We start from the raw sequence: 16,261 nt of genomic DNA on the forward strand, positions 1-16,261 counted from the left end.
AAAACCAAAGTTTTTGTAAGATCTGTGTGCCACAAAAAAAAAAAAAAAAAAAAAACACTGGCGTAAATCTCGCACCCAACCGGGCGCGCCAATCTTTTCTCTCTTTTTTTTTTTTTCAAAATTTGTTTTTGTTTTTTCCTTTTTTCTTCCCTTTCATCTTTTTCCTAATCACACCTGCAAAAACTACAACTATTGAAAATGCTCTTATCCAATTTCAAGAGACTAGAATATAAAAACCATTTGAAACAGATTCCTGAAGCATTTATCCAACTACTTGGAGAAGTTCCATATACAGCCCTAAAATAGTAAGATAAGACGAGCCATTGCATAATGATTTTGTAAACATCTATTATGAACACCTACTGCCTAAATTTTACAACACCTAAAGCACAAAAGAACAAAAAAAATAAAATAAGTTAACTTTTTCCATCTCCAATTTTCACCTCAAGGCAAATATACAAAACTATGCGTCCTGATCGTTGTAGACGATAGAGGTTCTATGGACGCATGGGATTATTATTCCAAAAGCGCTTATTATCCATGGCTATTACCTGTTACAAAAGTGCATTCTGGAATTAAACTTCTTAAATTCAGTTTCTTCCACCCTCTTTTGGTTGGGGAGAAGCAAAGGAAAGTATGAAACCAACGCTTGAGAGGAGAATGCTCGGAAAATAATAAATGTAAAATCCAAACATACCTTTCGATGTGCCCCTGTGATGGCTTCTGTGACCTTTGTCATGGGACAGAGATGGGAATTTTGGGATGATTAGTGAGCTCTGCAAACCTTCCAGTAACTGTAAGCCACAATGCATCCCACGAGAGTTCAGTTAGCCAGAAGGTTTTTACACAATGGACAATATGTAAACTGACATATAGCATTAGAATGATGAAGACCAACTGGGCAACTCAAAGGTTCAAACTAACAGAAACTGAAGGGCCAAGGGCCAGAAAATAGGTTAAAAGTTTCAAGAAAACTAGTAGATCTAGAACCAGTAAAGATTCTAATGGGTTCAAGAGGTTTTCTTTTTTTATTCTCATGTTTCAATATTGTTTTTGGATGCTTTCTAATACCCTAAACATTTGTCCTATTTCCCTATTCCTTTTTCCTTCACTCATCTCTTGCTTGTCCAAGAACACACAAACTCTATCATTTCCATCTAGTTTTTTTTTTACCAATTACTAAAACGCTACCCATTTTATTTCATTTTTACCACCTACACAAGCTTCAAGATTCAGCCAATCAAAAAACAAGTTAGGAAGATCCAAGACCTACCCTTGATGTCGGCTGAATCCTACGATTTGACCTCCGGGGTTCTGTGACTTCAGGAATTGACTTGTCCACCTCAACTTTTGTTGATTTCCCACTGGCAGGAGCAACATTTCCTGCGTTTACCTTCTCAGATTTGTTTGTCGATGTTGATACCTTCTTAGTGGACTCAGCTTGAAGATCCTCGGAAGAAAATTGCATGTGTCCTTCAGCTGCTTCTTCGACATTGGAATTGCATTTGACAAAATCCGATTGAGCTGATTCGTTCTTGTCATAGCTCATAGTATCCTTGACCACATGGTCAGTTGAAGTAGCATCACCAGAAGCTGATGGATTTGATGTCAAAGAGTTATCTTTAGATGTCCGGCTTGAACTGGGTGGTTTCCTAGATTTAGGTGGTCTGGATTTAAATTCAGCTACTTCCTTCTCCTTAGGATTGGTTTTAGAATTATTTTTCCATCCACCAACTCCTGAACCTTGTGGCATCACATATTTTGCAAGTTTCGCTGAATCATTAGCTGTGGTGTCCTTCATGCCCCAGCTGGAAACATAATGCTTGCTTACATCCATAAACTTCCTCTTCTTTCCGGGCTTAGGCACGCCAAAAACAACTTTGGATCCTTCTTTCTGTAAACCAGACCTCATTGTTCTGACCGTGCTGGGCTTATTCTCATCTTTGTTGCTACCAACATTAAATATTTTTTCATTATCAGATAAAGGGAGCAACTTTGGTTCTTTGTTTGTCCCAGGTTCTGGCAAATCAATATTTTTTGAGAGCTTGGCCTTTCCGCTGGTCTCACCAGCAGGATTTCCCAACTTCATTCTCTTCTCCTTTGGGGTATCACCCTGCAAGGCATATTAACAATCAAGTCAATCTGGAAAAGACGCTTTTTGGGTTGTAAACTACGTTACAGCATCCATGTGCATGCATACCTGAAAAGCAGGCTCGTTTCTTGAAGTGGACCATTCAACCCACTCCCCATCCTTCCAAATAAGGGTTGGACGGAGGTTCCATGCTCTTACAACTGCAGTATCACCCCGAGCTGCAAACAAGTCCAAAAGAAAACCATCACATGACCAATTGTAACTAAAGTTTAACTGGAAATGGGAAAATATAATTTAACATACCTGGAAAATTAACACTCAATATTGTTTCGTCCTTTTTGTTCTTTTCAGTAATAATCCCTTCTCTCCAGCTTAAACAACATACATAAGTAGAAAGAGTACAAGTTATTCACAATGAATTGAAATCAATTAAGACATCTATGGCACCTATCTGGAAATAATTTTTAGGCAGGTCACACTTAAAATTGCAGAAAGTTCAGACTTTATATGCAAAGCATCCACGCTATGCAGGGTATGTGGATGGAATATGCACAGAACCATGCCTTTGTCTAAGAATCAAGCAGTCATGGCAAAGATATTTCATGACCGATGTCATATCTTTTTATCATATGGAACACAAGTTTTCAGTCTACATCAGAAGACCTAAACTATTCAGTCAACACATACATAAAATACTAGAGAACCTGAGGTGGACAAACTATCATTTTCATCAGGAAGAACTACTATTTCTTTTGGCATCTTCTGCAAGAATAATTTTGATTCAATCAGGAGGAAACGAGGAAACAAACACATCCTTCAGAAATTATTTTACTATGGCTTTAACTACAAGTACGCTGCTTCTAAACCATGAGTGAGCTATGGAAGTATAGCATCAACATGGTCTCAACAGAAAGGTGTGACAGTCTGGGAGGGGGGGTAGATCCAACTCGAACTGTTCTTGGGTATGTGCGCTTTGAGGTGAGGCACGTGTGGATCTCTACTAAAAGTAATTAAATTCAAAATAACCTTTTTCTCATGTGTTACTCCATAATTTAGTAGAATAAAATTTCTATTGGTTTTATTTTATACATAAAAAAGCACTTATCAATTATAGCAATAAGAAATTGTTTAATAGATGGACATAAAAAATTGTTCAATATTGCATTCTTACATCAACTGAACTTCATAAATCCCAAAGCTGACAATTTGAAGAAAATGATAAGATTTGAAGTTGGGAAACGTTAAATACGATAAGTGCACTTACCAATTGTCCATCCAAGCATCAACTCGATCACCGACAGACCAAGTATAGTCCTTCATAGCTGCTCGTCGCCTCTTTCGGGCTCCCTCAAGGTGAACAGCAGTCATAGGATGGCTGATACGTATGCTAGGTACATCCTCACCATCTAAACGTAAAGGTATCCACTCCTTTAACTGTCCTGACCCTGAAAGGAGAGGAGAGAACAGATTTAATTATTTAAACAACACAATATTGCAAAATGTCTTTTAATGCCAAAGTCAAAACCTTAACAATAGCATCAACAGGCTAAAACTCAAATCTTTAAAAATATAAGTTCTCATGTGTTGGCCATCAAGAACTACAACAGTGAGTTATTTCTGAAGGCTAATGCATTGCATGAAATGCAAAAGTGGATGTGGGAAAGTGCACTCGTAAATCTAGTTACAAGGCATCAGACTGGCAGTTATATGTAAAATTGGAGATCATATCAGCATCAGCACCAGATTCCACTGCATTTATCAAACTTAGAAGTGATTCCATATATTAATATACGTAAAGCTTGTTCAGCATTTTTGCTCTCTTTTTTTTTTTTTTTTTATCATTTTCATTTATTAGAGAACAGCAAAACAAAAAACCAAAAAAAAAAAAAAACAAAAAAAACAAAACAAAAGAAAAGTTGCTTTGGCGATACTAATACTCTTATACTCCAGCTTATCAAGTTTCTTTACCAAAGTTTCACAGAGAAACAGTCATCATACATCCTCAAAGACAAAGGCTTCAGGAGCATACCCACTCCCAATCACCTGATGGACTGTAATAGGCCGACAAATTACTCCTATATGATCCTTCTGAGGATGAAAAACAATATTTAAACCAGTTTCCCACAGTACATGTTGGTGCTATCCACCTACAGTGCAAATCACATAAATGTGTCATACCTTCATCTGATTGAAGTTCAGTGTAACAAATGAATGCAGCTCCATCTTTCAAACTCAATACATTGGCTGAGAACCACGCCTTAAGGTCACCGCTACCTCTAAGTACCTATTATCAGAGAAAAATAATTACAGAAAATACTAGCATTACCACTGGTGAAACACTATTGGTGAGAAACAGTAGCTAATACAACAATTATGGGCAAGATAAACTAAAACATGTGTCATTGCACTTGGTAAAGGTGATAGTATAAAGGAAATAGAGCAGAATAGTTAACAAAAACATAAATTAACAGTCTTATAAGTCACAACAAGTGCAAACACACCTCAACAAGACAGCCCTCTTTGATGCTGTCTATCATTGAACTTGCAATGTTTCCATAGTCACCATGAAGAAGAGAAGTTGACCTTGACTCAATTTCTGGCCCAGTAGAAATGTCAAGGGTCTTATTAAATTCTGATGTCGTAGGGCCCTTGTTACTACAAATATCCTTATCAGCATGTAGAATAGAAGATGAAATGCCCTCTTCAGCCCTGACACTCCCTGCTATGGTATTAGCAGATGTCCCTCCCGGATGTGGTGACAAACCACCTTTCAGGGCACGTAATGCCTTAACAGATGGACCCGCAGATTGCTTAGGAAAAACATCAGAACCTTGTTCAACCATGTTGACACCAGATTTCCCCCCATTTACATCTTTTGATTGAGACATGGATTCAGAAACTTTCCAGAAACCATCAGGACCAGCTTTTACTAATTCACTCAAGGGTAAAGGATCACCTATTACAACTTTTCCAGCATGTGATACTGCTTCAGCAGCCAATTCTGCAGCCTTCACTACAGCCATTAAATTTTCAGCATGCCTTGAAGCAGCTGACATAGCCTCAATACGAACAAAGTTTCCATCTCCACTCTTCAATATGGACGCAGGAGTTGCACTCCCCAAGTTGCTTACGGAGTTCGAGAGAGCAACTGCACTGTTTTCAATTGTAACACTTTTGCTTGAGACCAGTGCTTCATCAGCAATCCGTTTTACTTGTGCAGCAGCATCCGATGCAACTTTAGCAGCAGCAGCTGCCGCTTTTGCGACAGAAGCAGCAGCTGCTATAGCAACAGCAGCAGACGCTAGCTTAGCCTCAACATCAGGCATCAAGCTAGAACTCTTTTGTTTATCCAACTCAATCCATATGCCTTGGAAGTGACCTAGTGCTGCAGCAGCATGTGCAGATGCCTCCTCAGCTTGTAGTTTAGCCTCTTCAACGTTTTTAATATCCTCCGGAGTTAAAGTCCTTCTCACAACATTAATCTCTGCTCTTTTGGAGTGATCAACAAGTAAAGAGGAAGCAGTGACTAAGTCAGATTTTCCCTTAGGCACAAAGCTAGGAGAAGTGGTGACAGCAACTAATGTAGAAAAGTGACTACTAACAACTGGAGCAGACAATGTTTGTGACGGGCTTCTGCCCACCGATGAGATCAATCCAACACTCTTCGATGAATAGCCACTGCTGCTAGGGGCAGAGACCAACTCCGCTGGAGCCACAGGTAAGGAGATCTGTCCATGACCATCAGTAACAGATGGCTTTTTTCTCTTCCTAGATTTCGGATCAGCAGGTGAGGCTGGAGCCTTTTTGTTGTCAATCATGGAAGTATTCCCTGCAATGATGCCAGAAAGTACACTAGGAGCCATGGAATTTGTTGGCATGTGCTTTGTACCTCCAGAAGCAGCCATGGATGATTCTTTGACAGGGGTCAATTTCACTGGCTCTGTAATAGGCAAAACAGGAAAGCGCGTACTAACATCAAAAGCAGCAGTTTGTGTAGAAGCAACCCAGGGAGCAGGTAAAGAGGTCTGTGATAGCCAGGTAGTGTATCCAGCAAGGTTCCGCCCAGGGGGGATCTGGTAAGGGTTCAAAGAAGAAAATGACTGATAATCTACAACTGCTCCACTCACTACGCTACTTGACACTCGACTATCACAGGAGGGGGTAGCTATATTCCAAAGAGGTGATGAAAGAGGTATCATAGGAGTGACTATAGGTGTAGAAGAACCCTTGCTGCTTGATCGAGCAGCTGCTGATGAAAGAACTTTGCTTTGCTGCAAGCCCTGATTGATTGCCTGATCTGGCGTCTTTGCACCTGCATTTCCCAATTTTAGAATAATATGCATAGAGAATTACACAAAACAAAACATTTCAGAAAGAAATAGCTACCTGAGCGTGAACGCACAGGTGTTTCAGTGTTGATGGCATGAGATCTCTGCCCAAGATGCCTTTCTAAACAAGCACGCCATGCAGCCTCCCAAGTGCCCCTCCCTCCATCTGTAATGAGATGTATCCAACATCAACTATAATAAAGACATTTTAAAAAATGAGGGAAAAAACCAATAAACTAACCTGTTGTTGTCCCAAAGGCTGAAACCATACAGGCCTCATCAGGTACTGCACCTTGACTGCAATAACCATTTCAAAAGATTTACTCATAGCAAACACCAAATGAGAGCATTATGTGGGGATTTTATTTCAATTGATTCAACAAAGAATATATAATTATCAAGAGATATTTTTCACCTTAACCTGTGTACCCCCTCTTGTTTAGAAAAAGTACACTTAGAACCCTTGTCAAACCAAAAAATGTGTGTTTTCCTATTTTTCCCCCAATAAGATACATTACTTTCCTATTCTTAAAAGAAATAGTAATGGGAACAAGGGGCACTATGGAAAATAAGTTTAATATATTTTTTCTAGCAGACCAAAAAGAAATTCTAAATTGAATCTCAAGGGAATAAGGTGTCATCTTTGGAACAAGAACCCTATGTTGGAAACCTCGGGGTAAGAGGTGAATTGAAATCATTCCTACAATTCAATAAATATTACCTTCAGCATATGATCCTTTTTCATTATATTTCAAAGATTAATATGCTCTAGTATCATAAGAGAATCAATGAAGAAAACAAGTCATCAAAACCCATTGCTCCTGTTATCTGGGGTGAAAGACAGGATGCTAACAAATGACCCATGAACATATGGGGTATGTTTCACAGGTGTAAGAGCAAGCAAACAAAAATACACTCCCTTCATCACACTTAATTTGTCCAACTTTCCTTTTTAGTCTGTCCCAAAATAATATCCACTTTATTAATGTAAACACCACTAACTTTTTACTTTTTCCAATTTACCCTTCTTCCTTTTAACTTTTCTAGGTGGGACCAATTTCACCTCCTTCTAGAAGGGAAATTTTGAAAAGAACACACATCTTATTTGTTTTCTTAAAAATCAAGCTAAACATAATTACCCCTTAAAAAATCGGACGGAGGGCGTATTACTCAATACTCATTTTTAATATATTCTGCCATTTCCTTGCCATCTTACAAATGAAAATCTGTATACTAGAAACAAGGACTCACATCAAAGATCCATAAACGAAGATTTGCGCTCGAAATTGCACTTGCTGTAAATCTGTGAAAGGCTGCTGAAACAATACAGATTGAGTGGAAGTGTTCAGATCTGGAAGATTGGATGTTGGAGTGGAAACAACACCACTGGTCTTTGTGCCACTACTCTCCCTGGCCACACGTGATTTGTCCCTCCTCTCTATGACTTTGACAGGGGTTTCCTTCAATTGGTTTCCCTTAGTACTTTTTCTCCCAGTCTTACTGGAGCCACCCCTTGTTTTACGCTCAGAACCAGCTTTTGAGCCTCTAGAAGGCGTGATCTGGTCAGATACCTGAGGGTTTTCCTTACCAGCATTTGCTCCAACAGATATCAGAGGTAATTCTTCCCCAACCTTGAATAGAAAAAAAAATCAAGAAAGAAAAAACTAATTAGTAGAAAATAATTCGCTGGGAATATTACATAATCCAAAAAGATAAAGGATAAATGTGCACCATTGGTACTTCAGATCTGTTACTGGGAAATGACTGCATGTCCTTGCTGGGTTCTACTTCAGAAGAGCCTGCCACTGGAGTGACCTTGATATTTAAGCTCTCTTCTTTAGATGAAGCACTTACTCCAGAATTCATGCACATTGACTGAACTTTACCAACGAAGTTATCTGTAACCTGAGGAGTTGGGATGCTCTCAACCGCAGCCCTATTGCCAAACTCTTCTTTATTCTTCTCTGTTTGCAAAGGTTGTGTGTAATTGGTAATAGAAGTAGAAACTTGACTAGGAGCAACAGGTTCCACAGAACTTCCTATCTCTGCAAGATGCACTTTAATCAATTCAGATTAACACTACAGCATGAACAGCCCAATTAAGAGAACAATACTACTAAAAGCCCTTAAGTACTGAACTAACACTGTAACTCAAAGCAAAAATACAAGCAGTTCTCGTACTGGTAATATTTGAGTCTATAAAGAAGCATTAATAATAATGCAATCGTGTCTAACCAACAAAAAGGTCAGTGAACCAAAAAGAATGTTATTCTCATAGTTTAATAAATCAACTCTTTAGTCTTTATGCAACCAAGCATCAAATCAAATCCTGCTGGTTTACAAATTAGTCTACTAGTTTAGAGTCTTGTCTTTCAATCCCCATAAGAATAAAAATTGAACAGGCTATAAATCACTCAAGGAAGACAGAAGAGTATGTCATTCCTTTCATTTCACAAAGTTAAAAGCAATGGTTCATTACTCCATAAAGAACATAGACAAACCGTAGAAGTGACAATTCATATACCAAGAGGTGCATAAAAGTTGAAGACTTGAAGGAGAATGTTTTAATTTAAGTGAGAAAACTAGAAACAAATGGAGAAACCAGAAATGACTAACCTCCAAATTTTGGCAAGTCTTGGCCATCATTATTCGCTTCCTCATGCTTTTCAATAGTTTCGGTTTTATCACAAGTTCCCTCTCTCATCGTCAAGTCATGCTGCACACCTCTTATTTTCAAATCTTTGGAGCAGTCTTGACCAGCATCAGCATCAGCAGCAGCAGTTGTTATATGGGAAGCCTTGACTATCATTTGAACAGATGAACCTAATGTTGATGGGCTTGCTTCTTTGGGGCATATAGTATTCATTTCCTCGTTACCGAAATGCATTGAGCTCTCCTTTACTGACAATGGCTTTTGCTCAGGGTGATTAACCATCACCGGTGGAATATCACTATGTTTAGAAAGTGAGTTGACATTATCCATGGTGTCATGCGAGGAGCAGTTTACATCTTTCACCTCAACAGCTGAAGCTACAAAGCATTAAGGGTAAACAATTAGTACTGGTCACAAGTGAATATAGCTGGTTAAACAAGAAATTCATGTTTACATTAGTAGAAAAGGAGAACCTTGTTTGTTCTGTACTGAAGTGCCAAATTCTGGCGCACAAGTAATCTCAACATCTTCTTTATGCTCTTCAATGGTAGAAGAGGATCCGACCCTTATATGGGAATCAAGTGATTTATCACCTTCCTCATTACTTAAAACAGCACATGACATAGCTCTCCTTTTCTCACCAGATGAATTATCTTGATCACTGTTACATGCATCAACAGGTACCTCAGACGGTAAGTTTTCTCTATATAACTGCACACATTCAGCTTTGGAAAGGGATGAAGGATCGTGTGCAATCCCTGATACAACTTTGTCTGCTCCCACGCAAACATTTCCACCTTTCAAATCTTCAGTAGCATGTCTCTCCTCAAGAATTCCAGCAGAAGTGGATGACTCCATTATACTGTCACACTCACCTCCTTGGTCAATGCTGCTTTCAGTTTGTGGTCCAAATGGCTCACTCAATCCCCCAGAGCTAGCAAATGAAGGCCTTTGATCTGATGAGATAAAACTCTCAGTAGTATTCTGTTGTGCTATCTTGCTCAGGCCAGATGGTATATTTAAAGCAGAACACTTCTCCAGCTCAAGATTGGAGCAGGTCTCTAGGCCTTCAACATCTCTGACCTCTGCAACATGCCCATCAGGTGCACTTGTGCTCTTAAAGGCCACAGAAGTCTCATCTTGCAACATACTACAATCATCATACTGGTGTTGGATTTTGGTTGCTTTGGGCAATGCAACAATGTCAGACTTATTGTCTTTAGGAGGCTCAACAAAAGGTACATCTTTCTTACATACCTCAGCAGTGGACAAATCATGGTCCGAAATCTCTAGCAAACTAGAAGATTCCGCCAAATTAGTAATTCTGTTTTCACCTCTAGCTTCGTTAACACCTACCACCTCTGAAGTCACATTAGAAGGGGAATCCTTATTAACAGCTGGGATACCAGTCTGAAATGCCACCCCACTTAACTTTTCATCATTGATAGTAGTGTCTTCGCTTACTATGGTATTGTCCCCTGCTCCTTTACAGAAATCATTAGGTAATCCACTAGTAGTTTCAAGACGAATTCCAGATTGTTTATCCCATTCACTAGAATTCCCTACAGTAACAGTATGTGAAGAGCACTCTTCACCTTGAACTTGAACACCCGAAGCAGATGGGTTTCCTTTAGTTTGGTTAACCGTTTCATTGTCTAAAGTGCCAACTTCTACTTTATTAGAATCATTGTTTTTCACTTCAATTTGTATGCTATCATCAGTCATGATCTGATCATTCTCTCTACTCTCAATGTTCTCATAAGCACATGTTTCCACCACTTGAGTTTCTAAAGCCATTTGGATAACTTCTGCCCCAGTAGTCTCTTTTGACCTAGAAAACTCATCAGGTTGTACACCTGGATTGGAATCTTTATCGTAATCTACTTTATCATCCTCCCTAAGGTTAGGCTCCATTATTTGTTGGCTTAAGTTACCCAATTCGTTGCCAGCATCTGATTCCTCAATAATAGCATCCACTGGAAGATTATGTTCCTGGATTACTGATTTTAACAGCATTTCAACAGATTCTGATGATGCTGCTTCAGACCAAACATTGTTTCGCCTAGGGATGGAGCACGACTCTGCAGCACTTGGACTAAACTCTATTCCACTACTTCCTCGAGAATATTCCTCAATCCACTGATTGTCTTCCTGACTAGGAATTCCAAGAAAAACTTCGTTTTCAACTAAGCTGTCAAATCTTAAATGTCCCTGGAGGCTCTCATCAAAATCAAATTTGGGAAGAGCATAAGGGCACAAAACAGAAGAAACCTTTGAGCTATCGTCACCAACTATGTGAAAATTCTGGCTTTGATAATCATTGTCATCATAATCCATCTGTGTACCTCTGTAACAACAAAAAAGTAGAATAAAATAAACTAACAAACCCGAGGAAAACAATCACAATGATTTTTAAAGATGTTACACGCTAACTGCATCTAAAATCCAGCCATCATATTTTTCAGGAAACAGGTTCAAGCTTGTGTCTTTCCTTTCCACTATTAAGAAATGTCTCTATACAGCTAAACTGCAATGACCTTCATTATTATTATTATAACATTGATCCAGCCCAGCTAAATTCAAACTCATCCCATTCAAATTATTAGTTCTATATAAAATCCATTCCACCAGTTCTTACCAACCTAACAATGACAATGTAACATTAAGTAATAAAATCTAAGTTATCCTGATCTGCAATGAATGCAATTAACATAACTTCCACAATATATCAATTCCAACCATAGAGGAGCAAATCCGTCATTACAATTTACAAGCTGAATGGTTGGCAAAAAGGAAAAAAAAAAAAAAAAAAAAAAAGTTTTCCAATTATAACAATCTCAGGTTACTTGAAACATCTCTTTCTTTCCATACACTCACACCTCAATAATTCAAAGTCCTTTACTTTTAGTGGTCTGAGTTTCAAAATCCCAACAAATTTATGCTCCACAGGTCAAGGGAAGACCACATAATTGTTCGAGGCCATTTTTTATTGATAACTAAGCAGATTCAATACATTCCGCAGTACAAAGCAGTGTATCAACTAGAAATAGTAAAATTTAAGAAACTGAAAGGGAGAATCAAAGGTTTGGTCCCACAAATATTCCTCATTCTGAAATGAGGTCCAATTTTTACAAGTTGTCATTCAGCCTTTCCATCTAATAGAAGCAACCAACGCCCAATTGAACCTATGGAGTCTTATGGAATTTTTGGTAATTACACATATCCCCTCTTCTTTACCACTCCAAACCACTGTACTGGCAAGCTCACATGATCCAAACCAAGCTATCATCTTCCAATGGACTCACTTTTTATCTCAACAAGATTCCACTCCCAAACTACAAATCCCACCCAAATCAAAAGATCTGCTCTCAAATTGCCACATTTCTCAAAAACACCACTTACCCCCCCCCCCCCCCCTCCCATCTTTTCCACCACCACCACCATCACCACCACCTAGAGCTCAAATCTGCACCTCCACTGTCATCACAGCACCACCATCACTACCAAAATCACCAAAACCTCTTTCTCACACACCCACCCCCACTATTGAGAACCTGAGCAAAAAATTGAGATCTCATTTAAAAATGGAAAACAATTGAGACAAAAAATGCAATTTTCCCTACATAAAAATAGGAAACTCTATTTGTTACAAAACAAAAACAACCACTAAAATAAATGATTTGAACTATAATGGCATTCATATTGAAGATGTTAATTGGAGCTGTAAGATCTGAACGGGAAAAAAAATTATAATTTACTAAGAACTATGAGGCTTATCAATTTTCTTAGTCGTGAATTTCCTTTTATAAAATTAAATTTACAAGGTCATTATGGATAACATAAAGATGTGGGATATTAAATAATCCAACGTGCATGCTCTAGAAATTAATATAAAGATACTTATCAAAAAAATTAATATATAAAGGTGAAGATGACTCATATCACTTGTTAAGTCAAAACCGACAAAATTTATGTGTGGAATTAATATAAATATACTTATGAGTTAGTGGATTATTTACCAAAATAAGAATAGTGGCATGGTGGTGAAGTAATTACTGTGTGGGTTACAAGGCACATGCAAAAAAGAATACCGAATTCAGGTGGCCAACAGTCCCAATAATCACCCTTTTCACACAGAAGGCAGATTTGAAATACAACATATATTTGTGGGTACATTGCAAAATAGAGAGAATGTGGAGCAGTTGCCACCACTCCAAGACATTCACTTAAGTTGACATCTTTGATTGAGTTAGTTTGCATACTCAATAAATTCATAATCTCATTCCAAAATCTAATCATTTCATAAAAAATTGTGGGCACAGTGCAAAAAAAAAAAAAAAAAATTAAAAAATAGCAAAAAGGAGAAAATGTGAAGCAATTGCCACCCTACCAAAAATGTTGCCATCTTTGGTTTGGTCAATAAATTCAAAATCTCATTTCAAAAATATAATCAATTCATAAATATTCTGGAGACAGCACAAAATGATAACAAAAATAGAAAATGTGGAACAATTCACACCCCTACCAAATATTCACTAAAGTTGGCACCTTTAGTTGAGTACTTCAGTACTTGAGTTGGTTTGCATACTCAATAAATTCAGAATCTAGTGTCTACAATAGCAATAAAGCAAAATATTAAAATGATTATTTTCTTTTGAAAGGTAAAAAACGATTTTATTTTGGAAAAAAAGGGTCAACCAGTAGCCTTCCTTCGCCAACTTCCTCCAAGGCGACCTTTCTTCACTAGCAAAACCAATTGCGTTTATTCTTCATCTAGATTTGGAAAAGGAAGGAGAAGATAGCAATTCAAAGAAATTCCTAGGGAAAGCTAACAGCATAGCTCCAACATCAATAAAATAAAGTTTAGCTATCAATGTTACTAGGTTGAGGCTACCTGATGTCCTTCCCTAACAAGGGCTTTGACAGCATGTACTTGATGGAAGCTACCTCTCATGCACCCCAACTAAAAGATGCATACTGAGAGATCTATAGAGTGTTGGTGCCCAAATCCATGGAGGTTAATTTCAATTTGTTATCCATTGTCCTCTCTTTTCTTCTTGGTTATCTAAGTTCCTTTATATTTTTTTCCCTTGAGCTTGTTGGATTGAACCTAATGTAGTTATCTTTTCTCAGCCTTGAATTGCTAGATTTTGGGATGGCCTTGTTGCCGCTGGACAGTACTCCTCCATAAAGGATTAATTTTTATTGATTTTGAGATGAAGTCGAGAAATTGGTTGCGAGTTTGAGAAGATTGAAATTGGTTGCGAGTTTGAGAAGATTGAAATTGGTTTAATGTGTTTAATTATTTTACTTTTACCCAAGGACCTGAATTCAATAATAGGTCTAATGAAAAAAACTCAATTACTTTATTTCCACATCAGACCAATAATTTTGAAAAAATTACACATTATAGGACATGTAGGCGGTGGTAAATGGCTGTCAACATCTGAAAGGAGTACAATTGCATTATTTTTACAAGTTCATATGATTCTATAAAGCTTTTTCCTTGGGGGGCAAATTGCATTATCTCCAAATGTTCAAAGGTTTATATGACCATTGCCATTATATTTTCATTGCTCAAAGTAATAAATGATCAAACTCAGAGCTCTGTACATAAAGGAATCTTAGTTTACAGTGTCCTATTCTGTTCAATCTCCAAACTGAGATATGTTCACAAATCCAATAACACATCTTTACTCATCATTTAAGGCAGCAACATTAATATCCAGCAATAAACACAAATCCAGGACAAAACATTTCCACAAAACAGAGTAAATTTCATGTAAATAGCCTTCCTTTGACAACATCAAGTGAAATCATACTGGGCAGAAGAAATTACAACCACAATCTTAACAGCACATGTAATACCAAAAACCAAACCTAACCCTAAGAAATTCCTTTTTTCAATCCATTCCCAACTTACTCCATTTTCAAAGACCACACACTGTCTTCCACCAGCAACTTAAAAAGGTATACTTTTTTCAAACATATCAGCATTAAGTTCAAGAAAGTCCTAATTCTCACTAACTTCTCTTCATTTCCACCACCACCACCACACATACCACTTCAGCAAAATTGACACACCACTTCAGCAAAAACCAAATGGAAAAATGAAATAAGCACAAGAAAGAAAAAAAAAATTCAACTACTACCACCACCACACAAAAAAAAAAAAAGAGGTATTCGCAACCACAAAATGATTTACAGTGAATTTAAGCAACGGCTCAATGGAAAAGAGGAAATGAAGGGTACCAGAAGAAGTAAGTCTAGAGACGCTACCTCCCTCCATCCGGAGACGAAATCCTAACCGTTGATCAACTCAAGCCCAACGGTACCGTCAACACGATGCTTCATAACAACGCCGTATAGGGCTTGTTCGGAATTGTTGATAAACCCTAACTCAGCTCCACCAACCAACCCGATAACGTAACGACGTCGTAAACTAAAGCTCAAAACTTCGCAGCAGAAAATTGAAGAAGACGAAGAAAGAGCAGAATGAGAGACAAATATAGATACAGATACACAGTGCTGATATAGAGAGAGAAAGAGTAGAACAGACCGGTGAGTGTGAGTTCTGTTTCAGGTTTGGAGAGAGAATTGCGTGAACCGATAGAATTGAAGAAAGAACATAGACACTGTTGGGGTATTTTAGTAAATATATGGGAATGAGAGAGGGTAGATCGGGAAGGAATCTTTTGACGTGGTTTGATGACATTGGTTATTGAGAGTAGAAGTCACTATGGTTGGTTGTCCCATGCTTGGGCAATACATAGAGATTTGTACGCGTATTTTTTAATTTTACTCTCTCAAATTCACTTTCTATGTAATTGTCAAGGGATGTTTGGTTAGTGAAAAATATTTTACAAAGAAAAATATTTTTTTTAAAGTAGAGGAAAATGTTGTTTTCTTATACTAGTATTTGCGCCCGTGCGTTGCACGGAATGAATTTGTTATAATATTTTAAAAATATTTAGATCGATATACAATTGTATAAATTATAACATCGAATATTATAAAATATAATTGAAGAATTGAGTTGCACCGATTATGTTTTCTGATGTTATCAATACTTGAATTCGAGTAAATAATTGCCCAATTAATAGTTAACGTGTAGATATACGCATTCGGTGTTGCAACTTTAGAGATTTTATATATCAGTGTTTATAATTTGTATTAATTGGACTAATT

The 16,261-nt window shown here is 37.7% G+C and overlaps 1 protein-coding gene across 6 annotated transcripts; it reads right to left on the reverse strand.

The window, feature by feature from the left end:
• Window positions 1-204: 204 nt before the first annotated feature.
• Window positions 205-15,670, reverse strand: LOC109147069. 6 transcript variants are annotated; one of them, XM_019294705.1, is made up of 16 exons: window positions 15,633-15,660; window positions 15,353-15,528; window positions 9,547-11,420; window positions 9,037-9,450; window positions 8,152-8,465; window positions 7,672-8,051; window positions 6,662-6,717; window positions 6,479-6,586; window positions 4,594-6,404; window positions 4,271-4,376; window positions 3,357-3,537; window positions 2,396-2,463; window positions 2,201-2,310; window positions 1,274-2,113; window positions 698-794; window positions 205-551 (listed from the first exon to the last, which is right to left on the reverse strand). In XM_019294705.1, exons 3-16 carry the CDS (start codon window positions 11,408-11,410, stop codon window positions 535-537), a joined length of 6,366 nt encoding a protein of 2,121 aa, XP_019150250.1. In that variant the 5' UTR covers window positions 11,411-11,420; window positions 15,353-15,528; window positions 15,633-15,660; the 3' UTR covers window positions 205-534. The 6 variants fall into 6 exon arrangements, with proteins under 6 accessions (XP_019150250.1, XP_019150249.1, XP_019150252.1 ...); XM_019294704.1 differs by having other exon boundaries at window positions 15,326-15,528; window positions 15,633-15,653; XM_019294707.1 differs by having other exon boundaries at window positions 9,037-9,444; window positions 15,326-15,670.
• Window positions 15,671-16,261: the final 591 nt, after the last annotated feature.

The sequence above is a fragment of the Ipomoea nil genome, unplaced genomic scaffold (assembly GCF_001879475.1).
Source record: "Ipomoea nil cultivar Tokyo-kokei standard unplaced genomic scaffold, Asagao_1.1 scaffold1971, whole genome shotgun sequence".
NCBI lineage: Eukaryota > Viridiplantae > Streptophyta > Magnoliopsida > Solanales > Convolvulaceae > Ipomoea > Ipomoea nil.